Genomic DNA, 12,054 nt, shown 5'->3' with positions numbered 1-12,054 from the left:
GACTCTTAAGTTAGAAATGGTCACAAAGCTTTATTAAAGAGTTTTACATTCTGAAAAGATGATACATGAGCAGAATCTGACAGTCCAATAACTGCTGCACATCATGTTGATGAATGATTTTATTTTCATGCTCAAGCTCATCGCAGGTTAAACGTCAGATTGTTACTGAGGCATATTTAAAGTTCGAGGAACACTTCGGGATGAGTGATAAATGTAAACAACAGTTCAACTTCATTCAACACGTTTCCTTCAGTACAAACAAACGATCACAGATAAATGAGGATGTACCTAATGAAGCGCAGTGGCTCCACCTGCACAGACCAAACCAATCGCACAGGGAATACTGAGGGAGAAAACAACTAAACTATTTCGTTTTGTTACCAGACTCACCCTGAGATTAATTTTTCCACAGAATGAATGTTAAAATATATCTAAAGGATTTGTCTGAATTTCCTATTCATTTGAAGTATTATAAAAGGTATTACATGTAAACAGACCACAGGAAGTTAGTGTTTTAAATTAAAGTGTTTAAAAAGCGCCTAAATTGCACATTAACCAAAAATATAGAGGGAAAAAAAGTGCAAATTTGTTTTGCATTCTGCTGAATCCCAATTTGCATACTTCTACGCAATACTGATGGTTAACTCGTAATATTGGCCATCTAGCAAAATCCTTAAAAATCCCCTCCAAAATCCTTACCTTAAATCTAATGTTTAAGTGTGTATAAGTGCTGCCTTCACCTTTGTATTCCTCGCCATTATTCATTCGAAGTAATATTAGCATGCATGAATCCATATTTCTAAACCCCATCTGAGATTTGAGACGCAGAGTGCAAATTCAGATTCATTCCAGATTTGCGAGACTTAATTATAAACCGCATCACAATAAAAGTGGAATGGTAGTTGTATGGAATGTAAATTATGATGAGCTGAACAGGAACCAAGAAAGTGCAAACAAAGGCTCAAGGTTTCATTGTTCAGTTTGCTGACAATGTAGTGTGAAAAATAAGAAAATCTCCTGTATTATGATTGAATTACTAAGGTGTTTAAAAATCTGCTTGTAGCTGAAACTACATCTGACATCATGAAACAATTTGAACTGTAATAATACAAAGAAAATCAAAATGCAAAGAGAATCGCTAAAAGACGGGACACTTTGTTAAAGGGACAGTACACCCAAAAAAGAAAACTCTTGAGTTGCTCTTTTCCATACCGTGAAACTGAAGCGGTTTAACTCTATTAGGTACCATTTCCATAATAAAATTGGTTCATAGTACTCATGCACTATATTCAGAGTCATGCAATACTATTGGCATGAGGAGCAAATCAAGTTTGAATCTATTATTTGCTGAGAAAATTATGAGAATTTTTATTTTTGGGTGAGTTATTCCTTTAACATGTAAACTCGTGTCTGATGTTTTCGAACTGAAAGGTTAAAACAAAACTGACACCTTTAACTTTCATCTTTTCTATCGTGAGCATCTAAAACTGAGTAAGTGTTAAACAAACGAGTGGCCCTCCCTCGACCACCTGTTGCTTTCCTTCATGTAGTCTGCCTGGAGAGAGAGAGAGAGGGAGGACAGGAGAAGAGCAGCAGGCAATGGAAGTGTGTGTGTGTGTGTGTGTGTGTGTGTTCAGATCAAGCCTCTGACTCCTGGTCATCCTGTCCGGAAGCTTCCGCTGCTTCTCCCATCTCGCTCTCCAGCAGAAGAAACTTCCCGTCGTTTGTCAGGGGCATTGACTTCATCAGCTGGGCCAGCGCTTCAGGGTCCTGATACACACATGAGCATCAGTCAGGAGAATCACAAGAATCAAGGTGAACAAATCAAAAACTGACCCTACTAGAAGAACAAGAATAATAATAATACATATATATATATATATATATATATAAATGATTTATTAGAGCACGTTTAAAAACAATATGTTTGCATAACCACTAAATGTAATGACTACACTTTAGGACACAAGGATGAAATATAATATAAAACAATAATAATCTCTGCTTAATCTTCCATCCAATGCAGGTTTATAAATATACAATATAAATTGATCATATTACATATATTCTTAATGTATATTAATATGAAATATTACTATTGAAAACACTATCTTCATAATGTATTCTTATAAATAATTTTTAAATCAAAAATATTAAATGTATAATATTACTTTTAATAAATACGAACGTTAATGACTTTACTATAATATATTATACTAATATAAAACAATACATTCAAGTTTATAAATATATTTATATTTAAATATATTCTTCATTTAATCTTATTAGTGTAATATTATTGTTATTAAAAACGGATAAATAAGAATATATCCTTAATTATTTTATTGAAAAAGCTATATATATATTGATAAATATGACTATTAATACCTTTTATATAATATATTCTTAACTTTTTTTTCTTTCTTTTTTTATATTTGACATTTAATTTATACACCATGGTAAATATCCAATGTACACAGTGATATTTTACAGAAACGTTTAAAATATATATATATATCTTTCACTTAAAAAAAACCTAAGACATTGACTTCAACTTATATTTTATTATGTTATATTAAAATATTATATTATGCTGTTTTTACTCTGGATCTCAGATGTTCTGCTTTACCTTCTTTGCCTCTGAGATCTCTTTCCCGAGGTTTATCGTGTAACAAATCTGAGGAGAAACAGCACAAATCCCAGGAATTAATCAGATATTAAATGTGTAAGCTACAATAAGCTTTATGGTTTTGCAGACTGACCTTCTCTCCTTCAGTGTTACTCTCAAACACGAATACGCTGAAGGAGGGTTCATGCTCGCCTCCGTTGCTCCAGTCGCTCCCCTCCAGAACGAACCCCATCAGCCTGCTGTTCTCCTGATGGGCCGCAAACTGAGACACGTCCTTCAGCTGGAACTACCACACACACAGGTGAGTTATAATTTTTAAATCAAAAATAATTTAGATTATTTTAACCCTAACTCCAACACACAACTGAGATGTAGACAGATTTCAGTTCAGAGAGCAGCGTTAGAAAGAAATAAACACTTACACTGATTTTAGTGACTTGTGTCTGTGGATCGATCAATCTGTCGACAGAAACAAAAACATTTTAAGCCCCCCAAGAGTCCTGAAATAATCAATATTTGAAACACTGCATTTCAGAAGTGAGACGCCGGACGCACCGAATGCAGGAACTGCTGACCATCAGATGGGATTCGGTGGTTTTGAAGATGTTGTGAATTGCGCGAGCGGCGAGAACCTGCCTCATGGCTTCATAGATCACTTCCTGTGTGTGACCGGCCCGAACGGCCATCGATCCCAAGAAGCGCACAGCAAACACCTGCTGCAGGAGGGAATCTGGGAGGTTTCAGAGAGGAAAAGGAAGAAATTAGATTTCACAAAAGCATAATATGTAAATAATCATAGTCCTCATCATAATGTGAGCGTTTGCTTTTTCTATAATTCAGAGATTTTTAACTCTTTCCCCGGAAATTTTCGTCTTTTCGTCATTGTTATACGGTACACATCTCCTGAAAGAGTACTCAATCTCCAACACAGGCGAAGAAGAAAAAGAAATAAGCGATATCATATGTAAAATAACGCAATCATCGACATTAATGCCAATCAAGTTTCGCATCATATCGTGAGATTTTACATTTGATTTAATTCTCAAAGCAATACAGTGATTTTCAAAATCATAAAATGTATATATAATAATAATAATAATAAAAAAAATTTTTTTTTCATAAAATTGGTAAACAGTGAGTTGAAACGGCTCGTCTCACCGTGTGTGTCTGAAGCGCTGTCATCGTCCTCCGTCTCACCGAAGGGGTTTGTGCGTCTGTCAGAGAACACAAGCAGTAAAAACTGAGCCGACTGTAAAACTATAAACGCACTGCAAAATCATAAACGGCTGTAAAATGAGAAATCTACACAAACGGTTCACTGAAAAAAGGGCAAACAGACTGTTAACGTGTTCAGGTGGGTTTTGACCTCTGACCTTGCTCCGGCTCGGTTCTGGTCCAGGAACTCAGACGCGGGCAGGACGATGTCGAACTGGATCGGCGTTCCCGGGGCGATCAGATCATCGGGCTCGAGGGTCGCAGGGGGTTTCTGAGGATCTCTAGGGGTCACACCACCTGGTTTCGCTCTACCCATCAGAGAAAAACAGGCTTTTTTAAACCAAATCCTTATAAAAAATGTATTAACAGATTGAAATAAACTACAAATACAGACGTGAACAGAAATGAAATGAGTGTTTAGTTGTCATCCTCAGATGGGAAATATTCGTACCGGTCAGGGTTAGGAGAACCTTCAGCTCTCTTCTCGAAGCTGGTGATGGGCGTCACAGCCTGAAGAGCCGTCTGGTGCAGCCTGATCGCCACAGCCTGAAAACAACAGCACAACACACTTCAACGGATGGATGGATCGGTCTCCCTCTTTCTGTAAGGTCAGTAAGTTCACTGCTGAAATGTAAGGCCGTGTTAAAAGCACCTCTTTTTAAAACTTCCTGGGCATCCTCATGATGGGTGTTTGATCATTACCGTCTCTATGTTTTGTCAGGGTTATTTTAATCTCTGTACTCCTCTTATTTTTGTGTTTGTTAGTGATTGGAAACAACAGCTGTTGCAATAAATGTGCTAAATAAATAAATAAAAAATGAAATGAAATGGATCAATGGACGGATGGATAGATAGTAGAAGGATGGATGGATGGATGGATGGATGGATAGATACCTCAGGATTGTCGGTTAGATAAATCTGTCTGGAAATGTTGTTCAGGGTGCAAATCCACTGGGGATACAAATGAAAAACGTGTGAAGAAGGAAATAAACATCATAATGTTGTATAAATCAATCTATTCAAATCTATTGCTTTTTGTAAAACATCTTTATTAAGGAGTGGTATTTACCTCCTCATATTCCTTCTTACTCTCGGCCTGAAGAATCAGAGACCTGAAGATAGAGTGAAAAACAATCAGAGAAGTGTGTGAACATCAGAAGAGCAGTGTGTGAACTTGGGTAGTGGGTGTGGGGATTTTGGTAATGTATTTTTTGGACATTTTAATTAAAGTTTCTTTCATGATAAAAACTATTTTCCTGCACTCAGCTGGGGCCCCTGAGTCTGTAGCACCAAGCGCCATCCCAAAATTCCACCGTTCACGAACCCACTATTTTTATAATGGCATATATGCTACGTGGGATCTCAATATCTCAGCTTTGGAAGGGTCTAGAGCCTCCATTTTTGCACTCAGGTCTAAGAGTTTCAGAAAGATCAGAGCAACTCAAAATTTTGACCCGAAAAATAAAAAACGACAGTGTTACCCCTGTCGTTTTTTTTGGTGCAAAAAAATAAGTTTCTCCAATCTTCTTGAAACTCTGGATTTTGATAAAGGGCCATGGGACTTAGGCCTGAGTGCAAAAATGAAGGCTCTAGACCCTTCCAAAGCTGAGATATTGAGATATTTATAATGGCATAAATGCTATGTGGGATGTCCATATCTCCGCTCTGGAAGGGTCAGGAGCCTCCATTTTTGCACTCAGATCTATGTCCCATGGCCCGTTATCAGAATCCAGAGTTTCAAGAATATCAGAGCAACTCAAAATTTTGACCCAAGAAAAACGACAGTGTTACCCCTGTCGTTTTTTTTTTTCTCCAAGTTTCTCCAATCTTCCCAAAACTCTGGATAAGTCTCATGGCCCTCTATCAGAATCCAAAGTTTTGGGAAGATTGGAGAAACTTAATTTTTCGCCCCCCCAAAAAACGTAAGGGGTACCACTGTCGTTTTTTTTCGGGCCGAATTTTTGAGTTTCGATATCTCAGCTCTGGAAGGGGCTAGAGCCTCCATTTTTGCAATCAGGTCTAAGTCTCATGGCCCTCTATCAGAATTTGGGAAGATTGGAGAAACTTAATTTTTCGCCCCAAAAAAAAAAAAAAAACGTAAGGGGTACCACTGTCGTTTTTTTTTTCGGGCCGAATTTTTGAGTTTCGATATCTCAGCTCTGGAAGGGGCTAGAGCCTCCATTTTTGCACTCAGGTCTAAGTCTCATGGCCCTCTATCAGAATTTGGGAAGATTGGAGAAACTTAATTTTTCGCCCCAAAAAAAAAACGTAAGGGGTACCACTGTCGTTTTTTTTTCGGGCCGAATTTTTGAGTTTCGATATCTCAGCTCTAGAAGGGGCTAGAGCCTCCATTTTTGCACTCAGGTCTAAGTCTCATGGCCCTCTATCAGAATTTGGGAAGATTGGAGAAACTTAATTTTTCGCCCAAAAAAAAAACGTAAGGGGTACCACTGTCGTTTTTTTTCGGGCCGAATTTTTGAGTTTCGATATCTCAGCTCTGGAAGGGGCTAGAGCCTCCATTTTTGCACTCAGGTCTAAGTCTCATGGCCCTCTATCAGAATTTGGGAAGATTGGAGAAAATTAATTTTTCGCCCCAAAAAAAAACGTAAGGGGTACCACTGTCGTTTTTTTTTCGGGCCGAATTTTTGAGTTTCGATATCTCAGCTCTGGAAGGGGCTAGAGCCTCCATTTTTGCACTCAGGTCTAAGTCTCATGGCCCTCTATCAGAATTTGGGAAGATTGGAGAAACTTAATTTTTCGCCCAAAAAAAAAAACGTAAGGGGTACCACTGTCGTTTTTTTTTTCGGGCCGAATTTTTGAGTTTCGATATCTCAGCTCTGGAAGGGGCTAGAGTCTCCATTTTTGCACTCAGGTCTAAGTCTTATGGCCCTCTATCAGAATTTGGGAAGATTGGAGAAACTTAATTTTTCGCCCCAAAAAAAAAAAAAACGTAAGGGGTACCACTGTCGTTTTTTTTTCGGGCCGAATTTTTGAGTTTCGATATCTCAGCTCTGGAAGGGGCTAGAGCCTCCATTTTTGCACTCAGGTCTAAGTCTTATGGCCCTCTATCAGAATTTGGGAAGATTGGAGAAACTTAATTTTTCGCCCCAAAAAAAAAACGTAAGGGGTACCACTGTCGTTTTTTTTTTGGGGCGAATTTTTGAGTTTCAATATCTCAGCTCTGGAAGGGGCTAGAGCCTCCATTTTTGCACTCAGGTCTAAGTCTCATGGCCCTCTATCAGAATTTGGGAAGATTGGAGAAACTTAATTTTTCGCCCAAAAAAAAAACGTAAGGGGTACCACTGTCGTTTTTTTTTTCGGGCCGAATTTTTGAGTTTCGATATCTCAGCTCTGGAAGGGGCTAGAGCCTCCATTTTTGCAATCAGGTCTAAGTCTCATGGCCCTCTATCAGAATTTGGGAAGATTGGAGAAACTTAATTTTTCGCCCAAAAAAAAAAAACGTAAGGGGTACCACTGTCGTTTTTTTTTCGGGCCGAATTTTTGAGTTTCGATATCTCAGCTCTGGAAGGGGCTAGAGCCTCCATTTTTGCACTCAGGTCTAAGTCTCATGGCCCTCTATCAGAATTTGGGAAGATTGGAGAAACTTAATTTTTCGCCCCAAAAAAAAACGTAAGGGGTACCACTGTCGTTTTTTTTTCGGGCCGAATTTTTGAGTTTCGATATCTCAGCTCTGGAAGGGGCTAGAGCCTCCATTTTTGCACTCAGGTCTAAGTCTCATGGCCCTCTATCAGAATTTGGGAAGATTGGAGAAACTTAATTTTTCGCCCCCCCAAAAAAAAACGTAAGGGGTACCACTGTCGTTTTTTTTTTTCGGGCCGAATTTTTGAGTTTCGATATCTCAGCTCTGGAAGGGGCTAGAGCCTCCATTTTTGCACTCAGGTCTAAGTCTTATGGCCCTCTATCAGAATTTGGGAAGATTGGAGAAACTTAATTTTTCGCCCCCCCCCCAAAAAAACGTAAGGGGTACCACTGTCGTTTTTTTTTCGGGCCGATTTTTTGAGTTTCGATATCTCAGCTCTGGAAGGGGCTAGAGCCTCCATTTTTGCACTCAGGTCTAAGTCTCATGGCCCTCTATCAGAATTTGGGAAGATTAGAGAAACGTAATTTTTCGCCCCAAAAAAAAAAAACGTAAGGGGTACCACTGTCGTTTTTTTTTCGGGCCGAATTTTTGAGTTTCGATATCTCAGCTCTGGAAGGGGCTAGAGCCTCCATTTTTGCACTCAGGTCTAAGTCTCATGGCCCTCTATCAGAATTTGGGAAGATTGGAGAAACTTAATTTTTCGCCCAAAATAAAAAACGTAAGGGGTACCACTGTCGTTTTTTTTTCGGGCCGAATTTTTGAGTTTCGATATCTCAGCTCTGGAAGGGGCTAGAGCCTCCATTTTTGCACTCAGGTCTAAGCCTCATGGCCCTCTATCAGAATTTGGGAAGATTGGAGAAACTTAATTTTTCGCCCCAAAAAAAACGTAAGGGGTACCACTGTCGTTTTTTTTTCGGGCCGAATTTTTGAGTTTCGATATCTCAGCTCTGGAAGGGGCTAGAGCCTCCATTTTTGCACTCAGGTCTAAGTCTTATGGCCCTCTATCAGAATTTGGGAAGATTGGAGAAACTTAATTTTTCGCCCAAAAAAAAAAACGTAAGGGGTACCACTGTCGTTTTTTTTTCGGGCCGAATTTTTGAGTTTCGATATCTCAGCTCTGGAAGGGGCTAGAGCCTCCATTTTTGCACTCAGGTCTAAGCCTCATGGCCCTCTATCAGAATTTGGGAAGATTGGAGAAACTTAATTTTTCGCCCCAAAAAAAAACGTAAGGGGTACCACTGTCGTTTTTTTTTCGGGCCGAATTTTTGAGTTTCGATATCTCAGCTCTGGAAGGGGCTAGAGCCTCCATTTTTGCACTCAGGTCTAAGTCTTATGGCCCTCTATCAGAATTTGGGAAGATTGGAGAAACTTAATTTTTCGCCCAAAAAAAAAAACGTAAGGGGTACCACTGTCGTTTTTTTTTCGGGCCGAATTTTTGAGTTTCGATATCTCAGCTCTGGAAGAGGCTAGAGCCTCCATTTTTGCACTCAGGTCTAAGTCTCATGGCCCTCTATCAGAATTTGGGAAGATTGTAGAAACTTAATTTTTCGCCCCAAAAAAAAAAACGTAAGGGGTACCACTCTCGTTTTTTTTTTCGGGCCGAATTTTTGAGTTTCGATATCTCAGCTCTGGAAGGGGCTAGAGCCTCCATTTTTGCACTCAGGTCTAAGTCTTATGGCCCTCTATCAGAATTTGGGAAGATTGGGGAAACTTAATTTTTCACCCCAAAAAAAAAAAACGTAAGGGGTACCACTGTCGTTTTTTTTTTCGGGCCGAATTTTTGAGTTTCGATATCTCAGCTCTGGAAGGGGCTAGAGTCTCCATTTTTGCACTCAGGTCTAAGTCTTATGGCCCTCTATCAGAATTTGGGAAGATTGGAGAAACTTAATTTTTCGCCCCAAAAAAAAAAAAACGTAAGGGGTACCACTGTCGTTTTTTTTTTCGGGCCGAATTTTTGAGTTTCGATATCTCAGCTCTGGAAGGGGCTAGAGCCTCCATTTTTGCACTCAGGTCTAAGTCTTATGGCCCTCTATCAGAATTTGGGAAGATTGGAGAAACTTAATTTTTCGCCCCAAAAAAAAACGTAAGGGGTACCACTGTCGTTTTTTTGGGGGGCGAATTTTTGAGTTTCAATATCTCAGCTCTGGAAGGGGCTAGAGCCTCCATTTTTGCACTCAGGTCTAAGTCTCATGGCCCTCTATCAGAATTTGGGAAGATTGGAGAAACTTAATTTTTCGCCCAAAAAAAAAACGTAAGGGGTACCACTGTCGTTTTTTTTTTCGGGCCGAATTTTTGAGTTTCGATATCTCAGCTCTGGAAGGGGCTAGAGCCTCCATTTTTGCAATCAGGTCTAAGTCTCATGGCCCTCTATCAGAATTTGGGAAGATTGGAGAAACTTAATTTTTCGCCCAAAAAAAAAAAACGTAAGGGGTACCACTGTCGTTTTTTTTTCGGGCCGAATTTTTGAGTTTCGATATCTCAGCTCTGGAAGGGGCTAGAGCCTCCATTTTTGTACTCAGGTCTAAGTCTCATGGCCCTCTATCAGAATTTGGGAAGATTGGAGAAACTTAATTTTTCGCCCCCAAAAAAAACGTAAGGGGTACCACTGTCGTTTTTTTTTTCGGGCCGAATTTTTGAGTTTCGATATCTCAGCTCTGGAAGGGGCTAGAGCCTCCATTTTTGCACTCAGGTCTAAGTCTCATGGCCCTCTATCAGAATTTGGGAAGATTGGAGAAACGTAATTTTTCGCCCAAAAAAAAAAAAACGTAAGGGGTACCACTGTCGTTTTTTTTTCGGGCCGAATTTTTGAGTTTCGATATCTCAGCTCTGGAAGGGGCTAGAGTCTCCATTTTTGCACTCAGGTCTAAGTCTTATGGCCCTCTATCAGAATTTGGGAAGATTGGAGAAACTTAATTTTTCGCCCCAAAAAAAAAAAAAACGTAAGGGGTACCACTGTCGTTTTTTTTTTCGGGCCGAATTTTTGAGTTTCGATATCTCAGCTCTGGAAGGGGCTAGAGCCTCCATTTTTGCACTCAGGTCTAAGTCTTATGGCCCTCTATCAGAATTTGGGAAGATTGGAGAAACTTAATTTTTCGCCCCAAAAAAAAACGTAAGGGGTACCACTGTCGTTTTTTTGGGGGGCGAATTTTTGAGTTTCAATATCTCAGCTCTGGAAGGGGCTAGAGCCTCCATTTTTGCACTCAGGTCTAAGTCTCATGGCCCTCTATCAGAATTTGGGAAGATTGGAGAAACTTAATTTTTCGCCCAAAAAAAAAACGTAAGGGGTACCACTGTCGTTTTTTTTTTCGGGCCGAATTTTTGAGTTTCGATATCTCAGCTCTGGAAGGGGCTAGAGCCTCCATTTTTGCAATCAGGTCTAAGTCTCATGGCCCTCTATCAGAATTTGGGAAGATTGGAGAAACTTAATTTTTCGCCCAAAAAAAAAAAACGTAAGGGGTACCACTGTCGTTTTTTTTTCGGGCCGAATTTTTGAGTTTCGATATCTCAGCTCTGGAAGGGGCTAGAGCCTCCATTTTTGTACTCAGGTCTAAGTCTCATGGCCCTCTATCAGAATTTGGGAAGATTGGAGAAACTTAATTTTTCGCCCCCAAAAAAAACGTAAGGGGTACCACTGTCGTTTTTTTTTTCGGGCCGAATTTTTGAGTTTCGATATCTCAGCTCTGGAAGGGGCTAGAGCCTCCATTTTTGCACTCAGGTCTAAGTCTCATGGCCCTCTATCAGAATTTGGGAAGATTGGAGAAACGTAATTTTTCGCCCAAAAAAAAAAAACGTAAGGGGTACCACTGTCGTTTTTTTTTCGGGCCGAATTTTTGAGTTTCGATATCTCAGCTCTGGAAGGGGCTAGAGCCTCCATTTTTGCACTCAGGTCTAAGTCTCATGGCCCTCTATCAGAATTTGGGAAGATTGGAGAAACTTAATTTTTCGCCCCAAAAAAAAACGTAAGGGGTACCACTGTCGTTTTTTTTTCGGGCCGAATTTTTGAGTTTCGATATCTCAGCTCTGGAAGGGGCTAGAGCCTCCATTTTTGCACTCAGGTCTAAGTCTTATGGCCCTCTATCAGAATTTGGGAAGATTGGAGAAACTTAATTTTTCGCCCAAAAAAAAAAACGTAAGGGGTACCACTGTCGTTTTTTTTTTCGGGCCGAATTTTTGAGTTTCGATATCTCAGCTCTGGAAGGGGCTAGAGCCTCCATTTTTGCACTCAGGTCTAAGTCTCATGGCCCTCTATCAGAATTTGGGAAGATTGGAGAAACTTAATTTTTCGCCCAAAAAAAAAAAACGTAAGGGGTACCACTGTCGTTTTTTTTTTTCAGGCCGAATTTTTGAGTTTCGATATCTCAGCTCTGGAAGGGGCTAGAGCCTCCATTTTTGCACTCAGGTCTAAGTCTCATGGCCCTCTATCAGAATTTGGGAAGATTGGAGAAACTTAATTTTTCGCCCCAAAAAAAAAACGAAAGGGGTACCACTGTCGTTTTTTTTTCGGGCAGAATTTTTGAGTTTCGATATCTCAGTTCTGGAAGGGGTTAGAGCCTCCATTTTTGCACTCAGGTCTAAGTCTTATGGCTCTCTATCAGAATTTGGGAAGATT

The 12,054-nt window shown here is 39.8% G+C and overlaps 1 protein-coding gene across 1 annotated transcript in view; it reads right to left on the bottom strand.

Moving 5' to 3' along the window:
- Positions 1–10: 10 nt before the first annotated feature.
- appl2 (adaptor protein, phosphotyrosine interacting with PH domain and leucine zipper 2) overlaps positions 11–12,054 on the bottom strand; it is a 66,389-nt gene continuing 54,345 nt past the window's right edge. The window contains exons 12-21 of the mRNA XM_089127927.1: positions 4,914–4,956; positions 4,739–4,795; positions 4,296–4,390; positions 4,003–4,152; positions 3,788–3,843; positions 3,185–3,359; positions 3,052–3,088; positions 2,763–2,915; positions 2,630–2,677; positions 11–1,770 (exon numbers count right to left, since the gene is read on the bottom strand). Of these exons, the coding sequence (XP_088984053.1) occupies positions 1,639–1,770; positions 2,630–2,677; positions 2,763–2,915; positions 3,052–3,088; positions 3,185–3,359; positions 3,788–3,843; positions 4,003–4,152; positions 4,296–4,390; positions 4,739–4,795; positions 4,914–4,956 (946 nt within the window). The 3' untranslated portion in view covers positions 11–1,638. The remainder of the gene's footprint in view (positions 1,771–2,629; positions 2,678–2,762; positions 2,916–3,051; positions 3,089–3,184; positions 3,360–3,787; positions 3,844–4,002; positions 4,153–4,295; positions 4,391–4,738; positions 4,796–4,913; positions 4,957–12,054) is intronic.

Source organism: Pimephales promelas, chromosome 25 (assembly GCF_988280905.1).
Source record: "Pimephales promelas chromosome 25, fPimPro1.hap1.1, whole genome shotgun sequence".
Classification (NCBI taxonomy): domain Eukaryota; kingdom Metazoa; phylum Chordata; class Actinopteri; order Cypriniformes; family Leuciscidae; genus Pimephales; species Pimephales promelas.
This window is presented reverse-complemented; position numbering and strand designations above follow the sequence as displayed.